The 22960-nt window shown below is 42.8% G+C and overlaps 1 protein-coding gene across 1 annotated transcript; it reads right to left on the bottom strand.

The window, feature by feature from the left end:
- Nucleotides 1-2684: 2684 nt before the first annotated feature.
- LOC136453843 (dolichyl-diphosphooligosaccharide--protein glycosyltransferase subunit 2-like) lies at nt 2685-8362 on the bottom strand. The gene is made up of 19 exons (XM_066454396.1): nt 8193-8362; nt 7837-8029; nt 7664-7753; nt 7466-7522; nt 7283-7352; nt 6893-6957; nt 6430-6484; nt 5931-6058; nt 5723-5838; nt 5522-5591; nt 5131-5232; nt 4941-5030; nt 4716-4864; nt 4351-4462; nt 4193-4276; nt 3673-3753; nt 3368-3592; nt 3143-3265; nt 2685-3070 (listed from the first exon to the last, which is right to left on the bottom strand). Exons 1-19 carry the CDS (start codon nt 8345-8347, stop codon nt 2954-2956), a joined length of 2082 nt encoding a protein of 693 aa, XP_066310493.1. The 5' UTR covers nt 8348-8362; the 3' UTR covers nt 2685-2953.
- Nucleotides 8363-22960: the final 14598 nt, after the last annotated feature.

Below are 22960 nucleotides of genomic sequence, written 5' to 3'. Positions count from 1 at the left end.
AGATATAAGGCTTTATGTAAAGAGAATGAATAGATTACGATGAGAGTTTTCTCTTCAGTCTTATGTAAAGATTCTTTTAGAATTATAATTGTGTTATTGGCACATTACGATTTAGAGTTACATCAGATGGATGTAAAGACGACATTCCTCAACGGAGATTTATATGAAAACATTTACATGGCACAACCCAAAGGTTTTGTCGTGGAAGAAAAAGAACGTATGTGATGCCGCCTGTAGAAATCCATTTATGGGTTAAACCAAGTCTCTAGGTAGTAGTATTTGAAGTTCATGAAACGATAAGAAAGTTTGAGTTTAAAGAAAATGAGAAGGACGATAGCGTTTATGCGAAGTTCAAGAATGGAAAATTCTTTTTCCACATCCTGTGTATAGATGATATCCTACTCACTAGTAGTAATGTTAATCTGCCATTGGAGAAGAAGTCTTTGTCCTCAAGTTTCAATGTGAATGATCTTGGTGAAGCCTTATTAGTTCTAGGAATTGAAATTCACTGAGATAGATGAAAAGGGGTATTAGGACTATCACAAAGGCATACTTAGAAAAGATTTGAAAGAAATAAAGTATGCATACGAGTAAACCTATGCCTGCTCCTATAGTCAAGGGTAATAGATTTGGAAACTTTTAGTGTTCTCCTGCCTGATGGGCCCCCGTCGCGCAGCACTAAAAAGAGGAAGGTGGGGACTAGGGCGCAAGGTACGAGGTTGACTGCTGCCGCCAGTTCCCCACCGAGTCTAACCCTAGTCCGATCAAGAGGAGAGTGTTGTGAGCAACGGGAAGCTCCATCGGTGTCACTACTGGACCGCGCCCCACTGCGATGCTACTTCTACTCCGACATCAGTGACCACATCACGGCGGTGCCATGGCCGCCACTACATACGGCGAGGTACATCACCAAGTACTTGTCTAAGTTAAGTTTTACCCACTGATCTATGCCTAGATGGTCCAAGAATTCTATCAGTGAGTATATCAACTTAAATTTAAATGTTAATTATTTTCTTATTAAAAACATTTTATTTTCTCATTTTTTATTGTGTTCTCGAAACCAAATATAATTAAGAGCATATACATCTATGGAGCGACTAGCGCCCGGACGTCCGTACGTGGCATCCGTCCGTACACTGCTTCCGTGCCTACGCTCAACGCACGCCTAGACCCATGCCCAACGCACGTCCCACGCCCGACGCATGTCCTGCGTCCATCCCCGCTATGGAGTCAGCGTCGGTCCGGACAGAGCTTCCCGCGTCCACACCCGACACACGTAGCATGGAGGCCTGCGTCCCATCCCGCCCAATGCATTGCGCCCGCGCCCGTCCCGCTCCACATCCCGATCGATCCGCCGTGACATCCCATCCCCGCCGCTCATGTGTCTACGGCATCCATCTTCGCCACACCAGGGAGCCGCAGCAGCTAGACCACCGAGAGCTTAGGCTTCCTCCGCACCTACATCAAGATCTATTTTTGCCACGCTCAGATGAAAGATTCGCAACATACGTCTAAAGCAGATAAAACATTCGGTACATACATTTGCAACATAGTTATTTGCAACATATGCAACGTCCAAATAATACACTTGTAATACACATATGAAAAAAAATGAAACACTTCAAACATGCGTGTATAGCCATAGCAACATATGCAACATCCATGTCTACTTTTGCAACATCCAGATCAAATACTTGCAACAGAAGCCTGAAAACACCTGAAATGTTTGAAACACGCGCTTAAAATATGCGTGTATAGCCATAGCAACATACGCAACATCTAGATGGAACATTTGAAACATATGTCTGAAACAACTGAAACACTTGAAACATAGGCTTACAACATGTTTGAAAACGTCTGAAACACTTGAAAACACAACGTCGCCGGCGGCCACGGCCTACCTACGGTGGCACAGGCCTTCCCTTCCTGCCAACAACATGAGGTGGATGGGGGCGCAGGCGTAGGTGCAGGCCTCCCCTTCCACGACGGGTGAGGTGAATGAGGGTGTGGGCGGGAGCGAGCAACGGCTCGCAGGCTGGCGAGGCGCGGGGCGCACGGGGCGTGCGGAGCGATCCGTCCGGACAGGACGGATGCCCATGGCGTACATTAGCGATACATTTATTATTCCTTCATTTAGGTGCAAATCGAACTTCATTCCTTCAAGACCTTTATTAGTACTCCGTCCTAAAATAAGTGACTTTTTAGCCACGAATTTGGAGAGAGACATGAGCTTCGGCACCTATTATTTTGGGACGAATGGAATAGATGATGAGATAATATATATGTGTAACTATGAGTATGAGTATGGGCACCTATTATTCCTTCATTTAGGTGCAAATCGAACTTTATTCCTTAGAACACCCTTATTAGGTGATATAAGATGAATTAAAATATTTAGTTTTATAAGTAAAAGTAGTCTTAGCACCAGTAGTACACTCCGGTATTGATACTTCACATGCTAACCTAATTACTCTCTCCCGTAGCTTTTCCCTGGCGCCACTGGACGTATATACTCTTAAGTAGCTCCAGGTTTAGGGCGGCTATGAAGATTAGATTAGGGCCTCCTTCAGAACTTGAGGAAAGAAAACTAATAAAGATAAAAAGTAGAATCCTGACTCCTGTGGGTCCTGTTACTGTAACACTTCAGCACGCTTAAGGGCTGTATCTTTTAGGGCGATCGCGAGTGATCATATTATGAGTTCTATGATTAAACATGCAATTCTATTCAGAAATTGTCAGTACATCATCATAATACACGAAGGTGAGGTCCTACTACTTTTCCTAGTATCAGTATTCTTCGAAGCCAACTGAAATAAGCCGAGTCCTCCCTCAAAATGCATGTAGCTCAAGAAAATCTAGGGTGGCGGTCAGAGTACCAAGCAAAGACACCCAACGGCCTGCAATGGCCACCTCAAAAATTGATGATCGGGAAAACTCTATTTGCATTGTCCACTCACGCCGTCTTCTGTTTTGTCGACACCGAGGATAGGTAGGATAGGGTCCTATGGCCCACAAACACAAGGAAGATGCCGAGGAAGCCAAGGTACTTCAGAGTCGTGAAAAGGTCCAACTGCACCAAAACGGAAGTGAACATCAGCGCCGGTTTTCACAAGTAACATTTATCACAAGGAACAAGGTAAACCTTGAGCCAGAAGAGAACGTAGAGCAGCAGGACTGCTCCTATTCCAGCATGGAAAAGTGAGGCAAATGCAGCGGGTCCTGGCAAGGACGGGAAGTTCTTCAAGTTCACTCCAAGACGCACGAGCTGCAAGAGAAGACCCTTGATCAGTTGCACTAGAGCAGGCAGAAACTTTGATTCGAAGCAAATGTAAGAAATATACATGACTAGAATGACTATTTTACTCACCCCTATCAAGAATCCGATAAAAGGCAGAAGCGTGAGACCCATGAATGCAAGCGAAAGTTCCTTGGGTGGCCTCTTCTCTGGTGCGCGGAATATATGTGATATCTCTGCCTTTGGCCCAAATTTTGAGAATGGGTCAACAGCTTGTGCAGGAGGACGTGGGGCTTTTTCTGGAGCTTCTGGTAGGTCCAACTCCAAATGGCCAACAGGTCGTAGAAATGAATTTTCCTGAACACACAAAGAAAATCAGCAAAGCAAACAAATGGGGACCATATATAGTAGTAGGACAAAATTATATGGTTGCTTACCATTGCAGCATCACCAACGGCAAGCTCAAGGTCATATCTTCCAGAAAGGTAGTAAAATTTCTCCACCAAACCTAGGAAGTCCTACAAGAAGTCAAAATAGCATATAAGGAACCATGTCACAAAATCAATGACTTCAAACCCTTCAGAAAATTTCAAGGACTTGGAAGATGGATTACACCAAGCAAAATTATTCTACGCATACCACTACATCAATATACCATATTGAACAAAATCTATCATCACAAAAATGCAACTAGATGTTTTAAACCTCAATTTGTCAGTTGCACCAACATAGTACATACCCCCAGTGCTGCTTCCCATAAGCATGACTATATATAGAGTAAAAATCTTGAAAACAGGCTTCATTGCCTAAACATCACCGTTAAAAAATTGAGTTGGTATACAGGTGCAACTTTTTGAGATAGTTAAGTGCCTGGTCTAAACTATTGGCGACATTGCCACAATGAATTAAGAGCATCCAAAGAACAAACAAAGCAAATTCCAGTGTGGAGATACTCACAAGAACAATTTTGAACTGCCTTGCAGAGCCAGGTACCACAAATAAGTGTTCAACCTTACTCTCATGCTTCAACTTCAAGAACACCTGAACACATTTGCTAAATGATGTAAGGAAAAATATCCGCATCATGGTATCAGAATATCAAAGTGAGTGGCAACCTGATGAGGTTTAAATGTGTGCCCGAGCGGTGTGGTTAGTTGAAAAGATAAACGCAGCTTCTGCAGGTGGTATGCAGAAAGAGATACTTTTGTATCTTTCAGAAGATCTAACCTGAAATCAAGCAATTAGAAAATGGTAAATGCTAAGTTCTTCTATAGGAAGAATAAAATGCAGAATATATTATATATCCAAATCGTTCTTATGACTAAATTAGATAAGATCAGCCATCAAAACACTACAATGATAAACGATATGATATTGAAGAAATTACCCATTCATTCAAGAATAAAAAGTGTGCTTCAGAGGTTTAGCTAACTCATTTTAAATGAAATAGCATGAACTCAAATAACTTCTAAATCCTTACTTTTGGACAGACTCCACGGTCCCAGCATCATTGTCAGAGATTCCTATTTCTGCCTTGTTGACTTTGATCAGTCCTGTGACAATTACACTTTCTGTGTTTCTCCCTCCAGTAACATAAACAGTCTCATGCTCTGGTTCCTGAAGTGAAATCTGGAGTACAAGAGGTAACCACCATTATAAAGAATGCCGACTACTAACATATAAATAAGATGTAAAGTGCAAGTACCTCAAAAACTATTGAGTATTTCCCAACATCTATTTTCAGTGGAGCAATGTCCAAGTAATGGACTTTGTTGTCAAGGTCATATTGAAGTTCCTGAGACAAAAAGGAGAATAATGTTAGGGAATTGGAGCTGCAACACCCAAAAACAATGACAAGGAAGTTGCCAGAGGAAGCCATTGATTCAGCTATATACCTTGTTCTCACTGGTGATGACTTTAGAGTCAGATCCCAACACTTGCACAAGATTCACTTTGAGTGAAGGTGCAGCAGATCCAAAAACTGTCGTAACTTCAACCTGAAAAGATCATGTAATGAGGACAACAAAAATTGGGGCTAACTAACACTTTGTTAAACACAACGATCTCAAGCAATGAGTAGGGACACTGCATCAAGATACTGTACAGTTTTACTCACTGCATACTAATTCTAGCATTGGGCAAATTGCTCGGTAATACCAGAGAAGTGTAGTAGTCAGAAATTGGCATCTGGTGTCAGTGGATTATGGTCTCAGGCCCAGTATGTCATTTTTACACTGAATGTTATCCTTTCAGCTACAGAATACAAGATAGGCATGTAATAATCACCTTAAGCTGATCTTTCGAAGTCAATGAAAATACTTTGGAAGGAAGTGACAGTATCAACGGAACGAAGACCCTGCAAAATGCAGAAAATAGATAAGCAAAAAAAAACTTACAGCAGGACCAAAAAATGACATGCTAATTCACCAATATCAAATAGAAGCAGAACAAATATGCATATTCCCCAAGAACAATAAGAAGACTTGCCTATTGTTCTCCAGGAATGACAAAGACTCAATCTGATTAAAGCAATCCTTTGCGCTACCTGGGAGCCCAATGCCAAGGAAGAATTTTGCCAGGCCAAGTATTTTCTCAGCAGGGATCTGTACATTTGAGTATAGTTACATATGAAAGGTGCTTACACATAAATTTAGTGAACACGTAACAAGTGCCAGGGGTAAAAAAAAATACTCACATTCAATTTTCCAGAAACAACAGCTGCAAAAGAGGTGACACCCTGTAACACTGAAGCAGAAGTCTTTATAGGACCCTTGTATTCAGTAGCGTCAACATGCTTTTCATCAAAGTAGAAGGTCCCATCATCTGAGTACAGATAGCGTAAGAAACTAGTACACCAAGTAACCATACAACATTCATCTGAACATAACTTCACTAGTCCACCTCCCCAACCCCACCCTACCCAAAAAGAAAAGACCAAAAAAATCCTTCTGTTGAGTACTAATCACATAAATCTGTAATTCAGTCCTCCCATATATTCAGCAATTTCGCGACATAGCTGAAGTATCAGCACCAGAATTGGGTGGTGAGGAGAGGAGAGGGGGATCCTATGTTCCTATGAAGTGGCAAACTTGAAGTTCACAAAAGGATGGACAAATCCCGCTCATTTTATGTGCATTTTCGGAAGCTCTTCTGCTGTAAGTTTTCATCATCAATAAGGAAAGCTAGAAACTTACCGTAGCTCTTGATGGTGTCAAACAGCTTCACGATGTCATTTTTAACCACTCCCACCTGATGGAATATATCAAGACCAACAATCAGCAAAACTTACACACTGATGGATAGTGGCAGAAAACAATACAAAGCATAAATATCTATATACATATATCCTATCAGGGCCTTTCACCCACAAATTTTTAGAAGCCAAAAAAAAAAGGAAAACTGAGCATCCAGCACAAACATTCACCTAATTACCTAAATATCCTGGGATCATCAAAAGATCAAAATAGCATCGTAGACAGAGAATGCAGGGATGCGCCTCTTTTTTAACAGGGTCATAAATCATGCCAGGTCATCATATACCAGATATTGCAATAGATTTGTGTGTGTGGGAGGGGGGGCATAGGTATTTCGGATAAATGGGGCATCAACATGATGTACAAGCTCTACATTATTAACAACCAAAGAGCGTATACGCACCATGGATGGATCAACCTCTGCATCTGCCAGTGAAACAATGCCTGCCAATGCTTCTAGTGCAATACCTGTGATAGTACATTATTATTAAATAAACATCAGTGGCGTGCATTAATTTTACAGTCGAATTCTCTTGGAGCTGAAACGAGCTACAGAAAGAGATGGACTAACTAGGAATGTGCAGAATGCAAGAAAAATATCAATGCCTTTTACTTATATTATATAAGTTTTTCGTTATTTGCTGGTGGCTCATGTTGGGTTGCATCTCTAGCCTACCCTGACTTGCCTGCAACTAGGCTTTTATATTGTGTCATATTGCCAATCTACAAGTAATAATCTTTTTTTTTCCAATTTTCCAACAGAGGAGGTCACCAAGAAGGCAAGAACACTTACCAGCAGCAAATGTGCTAGATTCAGCACTGTTAGTGTCATAACGCCATCTCCCATCACTTTGGCTAAGTGCCTACAATAACAATGATAAATATAAACATAAGACAACACTGAATTGAAGAGGAAAATACACATTGCAAAAAACTAGATATGGAAAAATCCACTGTCGTATCAAATTGTGATCACCTTAATGGCATGAAATGTACTTTCTGCATCAGACAGAACAACATTATGGCCTTGTTCCTGCAAAAAGAAAAGGAAAAGAACAACAAAAAATTATCAACTACCACATAAAATTCAGTTAAGTACACATAGGAGTAGCCATGAGCCCGTGAGTAAGAGTAACAGAGAAGTATCAAAGTAAAGTGCATTAGAGGGAGTGACCTTGATGCTAAGCAAACCTCCCACAGAATAGTAGAATTCCAACAGGGAATTGGTATCCTTAATCACTGCCTTGAGCTTCGCCACAACACCCTGCCAAAATGAACAATACTCAAAACCCCATCAAACATCACAATACAGGTAGCAACATCGGGATCTCTAAAGCCAACACCCACATCGTACACGCGGGCATCATCGCCGCATCCGAGCACGCCACTGATCCGGACTGCGTGGAACAGATCTTTCGCGGTGGAACCGGGGGAAGCCAGGTTCTCCGCAGCAAACTTGCACGCCTTCCCAGACAGACTCTTATAGTTCTCCAACCCGAGTATCTGGAACGTCCTCACCGCCTCATACGTACTTTCCAAACTGCACAGTGCACGCAGATCAAACCACTAGGTAAACACACGTAAGCATTAATTTCAATCAGGCAGATCGATCTGCTCCCAGCTGGGATGGCTACTGTGTCCGCGGGGCGGGCTGGCCGAGATCGGGAAGACGCAAGGCGTTGGAGAGTTGGTAGTGCACTTACTCGCCGAAGGATCCGTCGGCGGAGGGGGCGAAGAGCTCCGCGGCAGCGGATCTGTGCGCGTCGGAGACTGGGCGAACGGCGGAGGAGATGGGGGCGAAGGCCGCGGCGAGGAGAACGAGGAGCATGGCCGCCGGTGCCGGGCGCTTCCCGGCCATGGCGATGGCAGTTGCCGTGGCCCAGGGAGCAGATGTGTAGGGTTTAGGAGACTGGGCGTGTGGGAGTGGCCAGATCTGGAGGTTGAAGGAGGGGGGCGACTGAAATATTTCGCCAGATCGGCCTGCCGTCTCGACGTCTGCGCTACGGAGGAGAGTTAGCTGCTCTGAGATTGGTGGTGCTGCACCAAGGAAACTCTTTGTACCAAAGGAATTTCAAAAGAGTCGTGTAGGAATTTTATGGGGATTAGCCCATTTTCTTAGAAAAAACACATAAACGAAAACAATCCAGTCTAAAGAGGCCTTAAATTTTGAAAGGCAGAAAAAAAAGTATTTACCACTAGTGTTTTTCAACGAGCCTTAAATTTTAGCGAAAATTGGTTGGCGGACATCCAAGTGATGGTTGTTTGCTAGCGGACATCCATTTTAGAGCAGTTTGCCAGAAGACACTCTGATTCGTTGAAATTTGGCCACAGGACACCGCGCCCCAGTTTCAACCGGTTAAGAGAGAAATTTTCATTTTGGATATCCGGTGCCCCTGAGCCACAGTTGGGTCCGCCCACAACCTAATCTGGTTGGACCACATAAGAACCGGCCCCGACCCGACCGTTAACTATCCCACTCTCCTTCTCCGTCTCCACGAAAGGCAGTGGCGGCGGGCATGGCATTGGCGGGCTAGCGTCGTCAACATGAAAGCGCAAGCAGAGGCCGGTCGAAGATGGGACAGGCTCGGGCGCTTCGTCCTCGATAGGTTCGCGTGGAATGAGAGAGGCGCAGCCACTGTGCCCTTTCTGCAGGACGGCGACGGTTGTGGAGTGGACATCCAGAACCCAAAACAACCCAGACAAGTAGTTCTACACTTGCAGGAATCGTGACTGGGCGAGTTATTTGCATTTCTTTCTGGTCCATTTTAGCATTTTCAAATCGGATCTAGGGTTCATCCCAATGTTGTGTTCTTCGGCGTGATCAGGGCAACGCGCAGTGTAGTTTCTTCATGTGGAAGCTAGTGAGCGCAGGAGATGGCATGGATGCTGCAGCAGTGATGGCCGGCTTGAAGGCTTTGGAGAATTATGTGTTAAACCTGAATAATGTTGTAGTAGCTCAAAGGACTGATGTGAGTAGAATAACTGGAGAGTAGAGAGTTCTTATGTGGATGAATGTGGCTGGTGTGTTTATAGGAGTTGTATGCTTTGTTGCCATGTGCATGTTATTGTATAACCAAGTATGAACTTAGCTCTGTAATGTTTGTGAAATGAATGAAATGCAGTTATGTGACATTGCCCAGGTTAATAAATTTTCAGTATGACCAACTTGAATAAGGTCAGCAACATACAACAAGTAACAACAACCTTGAATTCACCATATTACCAAGCCTTCAAGTTCACAAGAATACAATACCAAGTTTACTACATTACCAAATTCTGCCAAGTTCATATGCCAGATTACAATACCATGTTTAATACATTACAATACCAAGTTTTGTCAAGTTCATATGGCACAGGTGGCTCAAAAGCACACAAAATCACACAAAAGCACAGAAGTTAAAAGCTTTCTTCTGTTCCTATGTTGCTTGCAGTGCCTAGACGTCCATCAGGGCCCTCTTGCTCCTAGTGCATGTGCTTGGACTAGATGTTAGCGTTGAGGAAGCCTGACTCCTAGTCACCGCCCTTGGGCTATCTGCCACTTGCTGTTAGGCTTGCCTCTTAGTGATCGGGCTATCTGCCACAAGTTCCTTTCAAACACTTCTCCCCTAAATCTCTTCTATAAATTCTTGACAAGATGTCTCATGCATTCTCTGTGCTCTACACCATTTCTGAAGACTTTGGTAACAGCCTTATCTATTCCTTTACCTACAGTTAGCAACCAAGGAAATAATGTTAGGCTGCATGGGATGAAACACTAAATGTAACACTACATCAACACAATGAAGGAAACATATCTGCATCAATTGAAATAACAAGACTAGGTGGGGATCCAATAGCCTTGTGCAGCATCTTCATGAACCCATTCCCAATTCTCCTTGGTCTCACTACCAAATACTCCATAGGCCACTAGGAACATCTAGTTGTGGCCATCAATCCCTACTACAGCTGCTAACTGCCCCTTCCACTTTGCTGTCAAAACTGTGGAATCAATTCCTAGATAAGGTCTGCAACCTTGGAGGAAGCCATCAATGCATGGCTTCAGTGCTACAAACATTCTACTAAATCTTCTCTTCTTATTCACAACCTCCTACTCAATCTCTACAACACTGCTAGGACTCCTCTTCTCAATCTCTCTCTTCCAAGAAAACTCATGTACAAAGCTGTCCTTCCAGCCACCCATTACCTCATCTAAGGCCATTTGTCGGCCGGCCCAAACAATGTAGTAGCTCACCTGGTTGTAGTACTTCTCCAACTTCTCCTTAAAACTTTAGGCCCAAGAGTTGGATCCTCCCTAAGCAAATTTATAACTCTATCCTTGACCTAGTGATTGGTAGTCATACAATTCCTTTGGACTTTGCTTTTGCTGGCATATTTATGCTTGTGTGGTAACTTCTTAATCTACACCCATCAATAAAACAAGTAAAACAAGAAAACTATGTGAACAGTTAGTATATAACTTCATTAAGCCCTGAATCAAACACTAAATCAAACTCCAAAATGAACACATGCCTACCATGTCTTCCCATCTTGACAATGAGATGCTTGAATCCTCCACCTACACCTCTTGGCCTTACAATGTGCTTTATACCGCCGTGACTCACTATAAGAAACTGCAAGTTCAACTTCATTAAGCACAACATATTACCTAATACACCTCTTAAAACAGAAACCATCTTCAAAAGTAACGCCAATAGCTATCTTAGGGTTATCTATGTCAGTCACATGCACCACACCCTCATAGCCCCTCTCATCATCCACAACTAGTGGGTCATCATCTTCTAGGTCAGTGTCAGGATAGTAATCACAGTCATCATCACCATCATCATTTAGCACATCCTTGTACTTCTCCTTCTCATCATCTACTCCTACATACTCAATTTCATTAGACTCTCCACAATCATCATCAGCATTAGCATCATCCTCATCATTATCATCACCTTCAGGATTAGCATCAACCTCAGGATTACCATCACCATCGAGATTAGTAGCCACATTAGGATTACCAACCTCAATATCAGCAGCAACATCAGGGTTACTAACACATTCTAGAATATGAATAGCTTCAGCATTATGATCATCTACTGGATTAGGCACCAGAATATCATCAGACAAAATCATAGCTAGTGGCAGATAATTGACCTGACTCTGCTGTGTGTTAATAAGAGACTGACTATCAACAGAGGCATTGGCACTAGAAAACTGAGACTATAACAAACAAGGACCAATGTCAACAACCTATACAGTCAGTGGCAGCTTCCTACTATCCCAATACACACCAAATGCATGTAATAGAGTAGAATCATAATCTATGCGCACTATCTCATCCTTGGTTTTGTCAAATAAAGTAACTTGCAGTTCTTGATCCTGACCATGAACTATCTCTTGACCAAGCTGAAAGCTCTAGTTTTGTTTTGGTGGATTGATGAAACCCTAAGTGCTAACCTAGGTGCGGACAGTCCAATAGTGCCACCGGCGCCCTGTATAGAAAAGATAAGGTTTCACATAGTGCACCAGATGCTGGTCACGCAGTGATCGGACTCTGACCCTGCGTCTGGTCAGTAGCAGCAGTGAACGCGCGGTCTCGATCTCGTGATTGGACGCTGGCGCGAAGAGTGACTAGATGCTCAGGGCCTACGTCTAGTCAGTGCTAACGTACGCTGATGTGGTAACGTGAGGAACAACTGTGATGTATGGCAGTTGGAGAATGACCAGACTCAGGTGCTATGTCCGGTCGTATAGGAGCGGACATGTCTGGTCACAAAACAAAGGTTCGGGGAACTCTATGGAAACGACCGGACTCTGGCTGGTCTACGTCTGGTCGCTTATAATCAAATGCATCCGGTCACAAATGGAACCTTACTAGAAGTGACCGGACGCTGGGGTCTTATGTCCGGTCCTACACTGTAGAGCGTTCGGTCATAACTTAAGTGCACTGATGACTATTGAGATTGGGCGATCAGCATTTGAAGCAGGGGCCACATGGCATGCATCATGTGACCGGACGTTGGGGTCCTACGTCTGGTCAAACCGACCGGTGCGTCCAGTCACCCTAATTTTTCAGTGAATAGAGGAGCCAACGGCTCTATTCGTGGGGGCTCTCTATTTAAGCCCCATGGCCGGCTCTAGCTCACTCTCTTGGCCATTTGCATTGACATAACAACCTTGTGAGCTTAGCCAAAGCCCTCCCACTCATTTCTATCATTGATTCTTCATCTTTGTGAGATTGGGAGTGAATCCAAGTGCATTGCTTGAGTGTTTGCATCTAGAGGCACTTGGTGTTCGTGTTTCGCTACGGGATTCACTTGTTATTCTTGGTGGTTGCCACCACCTAAATGACTTGGAGCAGTGAGGATCATCGAGCGAAGGTTGGTGATTGTCTCTGGCTCCGATCATGGTGATTGTGAGGGGCTCTTGACCTTTCTCCGGTGGAGAGCCAAAATGTATTCTAGTAAATTGCGCGTGGCTTGTGTGATCCTCATCTTGTGTTGGTTGTGCGGCACCCTATTGAGGGTTTGGCATGTGATGCCAATTAGCGCATGAACCTCCAAGTGAGTGAATCACCATAACAAGGACTAGCTTACCGGTAAGCAAGTGAACCTTGATAAAAAATCATTGTGTCATCATTTGATTCTGAGGTGATTGGTCTTTATTGGTATTCATTCTTGTGATTGATTAGTTTATTCCTCGACTCGGTGGTATAACCATCTTGCTCTCTCTCTTTACATTACTGCAAACTAGTTGTCAAGCTCTTTAATGTAGCTAGTCGTGAGAGCTTGTTAGTTTGGTTAGTGTGGCTCTTTAATTAGCCTTTGAGAGCACACTAACTTAGTGTAGTGATATAGTCATTGTGTGGATAGAGACTATATAAACTAGAATTATGGTAGGTGGCTTGCATTTTTAGTAGTATAGCGCAACACTCGCTTCGCCTCATATTTGTCTAACCGGCTTGCTAAGTGTTGTTGTATAAATTTTTATAGGCTATTCACCCCCTTCTAGCCATTAGGACCTTTCACAAGCAACTCATGAAAACCCATCCAATTGAAGGTATCCTTGTCCACCACATGTATGTAGTTGGTAGTTATGTTGGGTTCATAAACCCGGGGTCCCTCGCGGACCGGCTTCCCCGCAAAGGCTCGGTCCAAGCAGACAGCGCGCAACTCATGGGCCAGCCCAAGTGTCTAAAATAATAGGCCAGAAGGGTGGTCTAGTCATCGACCGGAAGGTCAGGCCGATGAGGAACAACGCCCACTCATTGACTTCGGTCCACCTCTCCGACCAGAGCGCTCACTTCGGTCTCCATCGCCTCCGGATGGTCTCTCTGACCGAAAGGCCTAACAAAGCACTATCTTCGACTCTGACCCCATGTCTCCGACCGAGCTATGCAAAGACCCTGCTCACTGCTCTTCTCTGACTAGCGCAACCAGAGCTGACTAGGACCAACCGACCAGGGATGCCCGCCTGGAAGGGACCAAGGAATGAACGAAGAAAGCAAGGCAAGGTGCTCAAGTCAAACTATGATACCAGGGACCATACCCTATCATCTATAGGAACAGTACTCTGCAACCGCCCTGACACAAATAGTATTGTAGCCACCGATATTTTACTCTATAGTATTGTGGGCGTCGTTAACTCTCATACAGTAAGGCCCCCCACATGCCTCTGGGCATCGACAGTATTGTGGGCGCCGGGATTTACCGTACCAAGTGAACATGGTGAAACTCCTCACATGCCTCTAGGCATCAACAGTATATACAGGTGCCGACATCTGCCATACCCAAAACAAGACGACGTAACCTCCCACATACAACTAACATCCAACAGTGTTATGGGCGCCTACCATCCTCCTGTACCCACCAACGTGGGCAACGAGACTTAGAAGCATACGAACTCTCTCCCTCTCACTTATAAGGCCATCCCCATCATCTATAAAAAGGATGCACTCTCTCCCAAGAGACTAAGTTGATTCAAGTTCATACAAGTTAATTTAGATCGGTCAAGTTCACTAGCTCAAAACCATAGAACCGTCAGGTTCGGACCTCAAGCATACGCTTGAACACTTAGCTCATAGAGGAGCTCCTATCGCTCTTGGCCCTTCTGACCAGATCCAACCGGACCTCTCGTGCACCCCATCTTTCTCCTTCTCGTTTGTAACCCCACTACAAACTTCGAGCACCTGGGCTCAGGAATAAAGTCACTGACTGACTCAAACTGGACGTAGGGCACGTTGCCTAAACCAATATAAACCCTGTGTCATTGAGTGCTAGGCCACCTCCGATCACAACATACAACAAAACTATAAATATTTACTTGTTGGTCACTTTCTGCACCAATAGTTGGTGCCATCCGTAGGGAAGATGTTGTACGTTCAACACTTTTTGGTCATCAGATGGCCCACTTTTCTGCCACCCTCGCCGTGGTGGGCTCTGGCGATTCAATTTGCTTCGGCTCACAGGAGTTTCCCATGCTCCCACCTATTGGGATGTGGGTTCCACCCGTCTTTGAGCCATCCTAGGCCTTCCTCCTCGGGAGCTTGGACTTCGTCACCGACCGACTCGAAGTACTACACCTCCACGAGGAGGCACTCATTCTAGCACCTGTCACAGGGGTGCCCTCCATCGACTTTGGGATGCATGACTTCGAGGACATGGCATCCACGCTCCATTCTGAGCAAACTCTCTGCTCAAACCCCGCTGTGAGTAACGTACATATTATTATTTACTTACTATTCTCTATCTTCCACTAATTAACCAGAGGGACCCCGTTGTCCCTGACGCGACCACCATACGACTAGTTCCCCTATGGCCTCGTGTCTCCCACGTACGTGTATGCCTGGGGGCTTCAAAGGATGCCGACATCGCCCCCTCTCACATCTAAATTCGTGGGGATGGCGAGCTACGCCCCCACATGTTTCCTTGACCTCATGGATGACGATGTTGAGAGTGATGGCTCTATCATCGGTGACATGGCGCCTAGCCACCGTCCATCCTGAGAGTGTGCTATGGTAGATGCTTCGGGACAACCACCGGTGGCAACACAGTCCTTGTAGACTCACACCCCTCTAGATCCTCATGCGAAGACCCCCGAGCTCGCATGCGAGCACGGTGAGGAACCATGACAACAGTGGCCGCACCATCCATCGACTGCGCCAACGTGCTCGGCGCCCCATGCGCGTAGATGAAAGGTCCTAATGGCTAGAGGGGGGTGAATAGCCTAATAAAAATTTCTACAACAACACTTAACCAAATGGTTAGACAATTATAAGGCGAAGCAAGTGTTGCGCTAGCCTACTCAAAATGCAAGCCACCTACCATAATTCTAGTTTAGATAGTATCAATTCACATAAGAGCAATGACACTACCCTATGTTAGTGTGCTCTCAAAGGCTAACTAAAGAGCCACACCAACCAAGCATGTAAGCTCTCATAACTAGCTACACTAAAGAGCTTGTCAACTAGTTTGTGGTAAAGTAAAGAGAGTGATCAAGAGGGTTATACTGCCGTGTAGATGAAAGAATCAATCAATCACGAAGATGAATAACAATGAAGACCAATCACCTCGGAATCAATGATGAACACAATGAATTTTTACCGAGGTTCACTTGCTTACCGGCAAGCTAGTTCTCGTTGTGGCGATTCACTCACTTGGAGGTTCACGCACTAATTGGCTTCACACGCTAAACCCTCAATAGGGTGCCGCACAACCAATACAAGATGAGGATCACACAAGCTACGAGCAATCCACTAGAGTACCTTTTGGCGCTCCGCCAGGAAAAGGTCAAGAACCCCTCACAATCACCATGATCGGAGCCGGAGACAATCACCACCCTCCACTCAATGATCCTCGCTGCTCCAAGCCGTCTAGGTGGCGGCAACCACCAAGAGTAACAAGCGAAATCCACAGCGAAACACGAACACCAAGTGCCTCTAGATGCAATTACTCAAACAATGCACTTGGATCACTCCCAATCTCACTATAATGATGAATCAATGATGAAGATGAGTGGGAGGACTTTGGCTAGGCTCACAAGGTTGGTATGTCAATGAAAATGGCCAAAGATATGAGCCATAGCCGGCCATAGGGCTTAAATAGAAGCCCCCACGAAATAGAGCTGTTGTACCCCTTCACTAGGCACACTGCGCTCTGACCGGACGCACCGATCCAACTGATCGGACCATGGACTCAGCATCCGGTCCACTGATGGACGCCACATGTCACTGGCTTCAAATGCTATTCGTCAGATTTCAACGGCTACGAAGCTGACCGGACGCTCCGGCAAAACTGACCAGACGCTGGAGCCTCAGCATCCGGTCAAGTACAGTAAGGGTCTAAAACCGGTTTTCCTCGACCGGACGCGTCTGGTCCACCTCGACCGGACTCAGCCCAGTGTCTAGTGGTAAACCCTAGCCATTGTACCGCCAAGTCAGTGTGACCGAACACAGGCAGTTAGTGTCTGGTGCATTTGGATCCAGCGTCCGGTCACTTGACCGACGCTGGCATCTCCTCCGTTCTCTTCACCCTTGCTCAAGTGTGCTAACCATCAAGTGTATCACCTTGTGCACATGTGTTAGTATATTTTCACAAATGTTTTCAAGGATGTTAGCACTCCACTAGATCCCAAATGCATATGCAATGAGTTAGAGCATCTAGTGGCACTTTGATAACTGCATTCCAATACGAGTTTCACCCCTCTCAATAGTACAGCTATCAAACCTAAATGTGATCACACTCTCTAAGTGTCTTGATCACCAAAACAAAATAGCTCCTATGGATTATACCTTTGCCTTAAGTATTTTGTTTTTCTCTTTCTTCTTTTCAAGTTTAAGCCCTTGATCATCACCATGTCATCACCATTGTCATGTTATGATCTTCATTGGCTTCTCCACTTGAAGTGTGCTACCTATCTCATGATCACTTGATAAACTAGGTTAGCACTTAGGGTTTCATCAATTCACCAAAACCAAACTAGAGCTTTCAATCTTCCCCTTTTTGGTAATTGATGACAACCCTTATACAAAGATATGAATTGAAATTCAATTGAATCCATGTTGCTTGCCCAAACATATTTACCATGTGTGAAAGGATATAGACAAGTTTCATGAACCCCAAATGGTAGCAATTGCTCCCCCTACATATGTGCTAAGAGTTTGGATTGAAGCTTGCACATATGCTTAGATAGGAAATATAGGAGTCAATGTCTACCAAATGATGCTAAGGTATAAAAGATGGACCTTTGAAGCGTGATACTAATCGAAGTGCACCAATATATCAACCTTAGCACCATTGTTAGCTTAATACCACTTGGAAACATACTTTAGAAAGATATCACTTGTAAAGACTTGCTTGGAAATGAAAGTTATCTAGTGATTTTATTTCATCATTCAATCTTACAACTGGCATATATCACACAAGCATGGATATTTTGAATTTTAGAACTTGTGACATGCAAACAAACATATGAAATGCACATTTAAATGCATCATACAAGTTCATGAGCTTGCTCCCCCTACTTGTGTGCTCAAAATTTTAGTTGATTTCTTTCCTTTATCATATCTCTCCCCCTATGTCATATATCAAGATATCTTTATGTTTTTCTCCTTTTATGATATGTCTCCCCCTTTTTCACCCTTTTTCACTATTTGTTACTACTATCTTTGTTTCTCTCCCCCTTTGTCATCAATGACCACAAAGGTTCTAAATATAGATAGTATTACTTGTAGGGTCGAGATTATCAATGTTAATCAATGGGGTGAAAATCAATTTCTCAAATTTGGTCCAATCTAGATTATTTACCAAAGATATTTAACTCGATTTGATCCAAGGACAAGCTTCTTCACACCTCCAAATAAGGATTATCTTGTACCATGTTGAGTTAAACACTTAGAGCTCATTTTTTAGATTAAACACTAGGTTTACAAGCCCATAAACATGTCATATGCCATCACTAGATTAAGTCAAGCATAGAAGCAATAGTGATACCATATAGACATCAAAATCATTTGATTTTCATGAATAAGCCTAATAAAATAGAACCATTTGAAAGGTCCTAATAAGATTGAAAATATAACTAGATGCACTAAACATGTCCTTAGCAAGGATATATGACATGCCAATCAACTTTTACCTTGGATTGCTCGAAGGAGAGGCATGTCATATGAGTGGGGGTGCATCAACACATATTTAAGAAATCCAATATGTTCAACCCATTCCTTAGCTTACAAAACCTTTTTTGATCCAATGGCTTGGTGAATATATTGGCAAGTTGATCTTCGGTGCCTACACTCTCAATACAAATGTCCCCTTTTTGTTGGTGATCTCTTATGAAATGGTGGCGGATATCAATGTGCTTTGTTCTTGCATATTGCACCGGATTGTTGGTTAGCTTGATTGCACTCTCATTGTCACATAGCAATGGCACTTTCTTGAACTTGATTCTAAAATCACTCAAAGTGGCCTTCATCCAAAGTATTTGTGCACAACAACTACTAGCGGATATATATTCGGCTTCGGCGGTTGATAATGCAACACTATTTTGCTTCTTTGATGACCATGAAACAAGTGATCTTCCCAACAATTGATACATGCCTGATATACTTTTTCTTTCAACCTTGCATCCCGCATAATCCGAGTCGGAATAACCAACTAGCTCAAACTTTGCTCCTTTGGGATATCACAAACCAACATTTGGTGTATGCTTCAAGTACCTCAATATTCTCTTTGTAGCCTTCAAATGACTTTCTCTTGGTGAGGCTTGAAATCTTGCACACATGCATACACTAAACATGACATCCAGCCTTGATGCGGTCATATAGAGTAGGCTTCCAATCATGGACCGATACAACTTTTGATCCACCATATTTCCACTTGCATCACTATCCAAGTTGCCATTGGTTTCCATTGATGTGCTAATGACTTTGCTATCAATCAAGCCAAACTTCTTGATCATATCCTTGATATACTTGCCTTGACTTATAAAAGAACCATTCTTCAATTGCTTGATTTGAAGATCAAGGAAGTAACTCAACTCTCCGATCATGGACATTTCAAACTCATTAGCCATCATCTTTCTAAACTCATCACAAAATTCTTGATTGGTTGATCCAAATATGATATCATCAACATAGATTTGTAATACAAATAGATCTTTTTCAATCTTCTTGATGAAAAGAGTGGTGTCAACCTTGCCCATTGTGAACTCTTTAGAGAGGAGGAAGTTCCTCAATCTTTCATACCATGCTCTAGGTGCTTGCTTCAAGCTATACAATGCCTTCTTCAACTTGTACACATGGTTGGGCTTTTTGTCATCTTCAAAACTAGGAGGTTGCTCAACATATACTTCTTCATTGATATAACCATTGAGAAATGCACTCTTAACATCCATTTGATAGAGCTTGATGTTGTGGGCACAAGCATAGGCTAGCAAAATTCTAATTGCTTCCAATCTAGCAACCGGGGCATATGTTTCTCCAAAGTCAAGACCTTCAACTTGTGTATATCCTTGTGCTACCAATCTTGCTTTGCTCCTTACTACTATCCCATCTTGATCTTGCTTGTTTCTAAAGACCCATTTGGTTCCAATCATATTGTGTCCCTTTGGTCTTTCCACCAACTCCCATACTTGATTTCTTGTAAAGTTGTTCAATTCTTCATGCATAACATTTACCTAATCAACATCCTTCAAAGCTTCATCTATCTTCTTTGGTTCAATGGATGACATAAATGAGAAGTGTTCACAAAATGATGTCAATCTTGATCTTGTTTGTACTCCTCTTGAAATATCACCAATGATTGTATCCAAAGGATGATCTCTTGCAATACTTGTTGGTTGGAGCAATGGAACTTGATTGCTTGCACTTGCTAGATCATTGGGTTGAGATGATGTACTAGCCACTTGATCTTGATTAATGTCATGAGAGTCATTTTTACTAGCTTGATTTGTATCATTTTGCACATTTGAGTTGGAGAGCACTTGCACTTGATCATCTTCATCATCAATCACTTGCCTAGGCCTCAATTCACCAATATCCATGTTCTTCATGACATTTGAAAGTTGAATACCTCTAACATCTTCTAAGTTCTCATTCTCTACTTGTGAACCCTTGGTTTCATCAAATTCAACATCATGAACTTCTTCAAGAGTACTACTATCCAAATTCTAAACTCTATAAGCTTTGCTTGTAGTGGAATAACCAAGTAGGAATCCTTCATCACATTTCTTATCAAACTTGCCTAATCTAGTGTCTTTCTTCAAGATATAGCATTTGTAACCAAAAACCCAAAAATATGCAATATTGGGCTTTCTACCATTCAAGAGCTCATATAGTGTCTTCTCTTTCAATGGGTGATAATAGAGGTGGTTGCTACAATAGCAAGCCGTGTTGATAGCTTCGGCCCAAAAAGAGTGACTCACAATATACTCACTAAGCATAGACCTTGCCATATCAATAAGTGTTCTATTCTTCCTCTCAACAAGGCCATTTGATTAGGGTGTGTACTTGGCCGAGAATTGATGTCTAATTCCGAATTCATCACACAACTCATTAATTCTAGTATTTTTGAACTCACTACCATTGTCACTTCTAACTCTCTTGATGGTTGTTTCAAACTCATTGTGAATGCCTTTGACAAATGATTTAAATATTGCAAATACATCACTTTTGTCCACTAGAAAGAATACCCATATGTATCTAGTGTAGTCATCCACTATCACAAAGCCATATGTGTTTCCACCGATATTTGTGTATTGTGTTGGCCCAAATAAGTCCATGTGCAATAACTCAAATGCTTTACTAGTGCTCATCATGCTTTTCTTAGAATGGGTGTTTCCAACTTGTTTGCCGGCTTAACAAGAGCTACAAAGCTTATCCTTTTCAAACACAACATCTTTCAAGCCTTTAACTAAGTCATGCTTAATCAATCTATTCAATTGTTTCATTTCAACATGACCAAGCCTTCTATGCCATAACCAGCCCATGCTAGACTTAGTGAACAAGCATGTAGATAATTTAGCTTCACTAGCATTGAAATCAACCAAGTATAGATTCTCATATTTAAAGCCTTTGAAGATCAAGTTAGAGCCATCTACACTTATGATCTCTACATCATCTACCCCAAATATGCATTTGAATCCAAGATCACATAATTGAGCCACAGATAGCAAATTAAAGTTCAAGCTCTCTACTAGCAATACATTGGATATGCTCAAGTTATTGGATATTGCAATCTTACCAAGCCCTTTAACCTTGCCTTTGCCATTGTCACCAAATGTGATACTATCATAACCATCATTGCCATTGGTGTTGATTGAGTTGAACGTTCTTGCATCACCGGTCATGTGTTGAGTGCACCCACTATCAAGAACCCAATACCTTCCTCTAGCTTTATAATTAACCTATAAAAGAAGATCAATTCTTTTTAGGTACCCAAACTTGCTTGGGTCCTTGAAGGTTAGTAACCAAACTCTTTGGCACCCAAATGGCTTTCTTCTTTGAGCCCATCCATGGTTTGCCAATGAACTTAGCCTTTACACTATTTGTACCCTTAACAAGCATATAGGAAGAATTAAGGTTAATGGAGGATACATTTGTATTTTTGCTTTTGTTGGTGCATTCATGCTCTCTATGACCAACTTGCTTACAACTAGTGCAAAACCGACCATTATTCTTCACAAAACTTATCTTGTGAGGAGCAAAGGCCGCCTTGCCTTTCTTGGGGGTATAGCCCAATCCCTCTTTGTAGAGAGAAGCTCTTTGGCTACCCAAGGTCATAAGCAAGCGGTCCTCACCACCATAAGCCTTAGCCAAGGTGTGAGTGAGCTTAGTTACCTCCTTCTTAAGGTTCTTATTCTCAACCACTAGTAAGGTATCACAAGTGAGACCATCACTACTAGATGAGGTGGAAGTGGAAGTGCTACAAGAAGGGTTAGTAGGAGTAATAATGATAGGCATAGATAGTGATGTATCAATTAGATCACAAGTTAAACCTACATTGCAAGTTTTGACATGCTTCTTTTTATTTTGCTCATCAAGTAGAGAGGAATGAGCCTTTTCAAGCTTTTTGTGAGCCTTGCAAAGCTTCTCATGGGCATCCTCTTGCCTCTCATGAGATGCATTGAGCTCATCAAATGCTTGCTTAAGGGCTTTTAGTTCCTTACGCAAGCTTTTGCATTCCCTTCTTAAGATGTCAAAGTGTTCTCTAGCATCTTCTAGCATGTCAATTAATTCATCTTTAGTAGGTTCATCATTATCACTATCACTATCATGTTCATTATCACTTCCATCATCACAAGTTTGTACCTTAGTGGCCTTAGCCATGAAGCATGATGGAGAATCGAAGAGAGAAAGCTTCTCATTGATTGCTATACTTGCAAGAACCTTCTTCTTGGTGGTCTTGTGATCATCACTATCATCATCATCATCACTTGAGGAAGCATCACTATCCCAAGTGACCACATATGATCCACCCTTCTTCTTTTT

Source organism: Miscanthus floridulus, chromosome 5 (genome assembly GCF_019320115.1).
Source record: "Miscanthus floridulus cultivar M001 chromosome 5, ASM1932011v1, whole genome shotgun sequence".
NCBI classification, from domain to species: Eukaryota; Viridiplantae; Streptophyta; class Magnoliopsida; order Poales; family Poaceae; genus Miscanthus; species Miscanthus floridulus.
This window is presented reverse-complemented; position numbering and strand designations above follow the sequence as displayed.

Bases quoted from the DNA above. Each gene is read 5' to 3' on its own strand.
- LOC136453843 (XM_066454396.1), bottom strand. From the start codon at position 8,347: ATGGCCGGGAAGCGCCCGGCACCGGCGGCCATGCTCCTCGTTCTCCTC. The intron at 8,030-8,192 runs GTAAGTGCACTA...TGCACTGTGCAG, and splicing joins GCCGACGGATCCTTCGGCGA to TTTGGAAAGTACGTATGAGG. The intron at 6,485-6,892 runs GTGCGTATACGC...ATATTCCATCAG, and splicing joins CAGAGGTTGATCCATCCATG to GTGGGAGTGGTTAAAAATGA.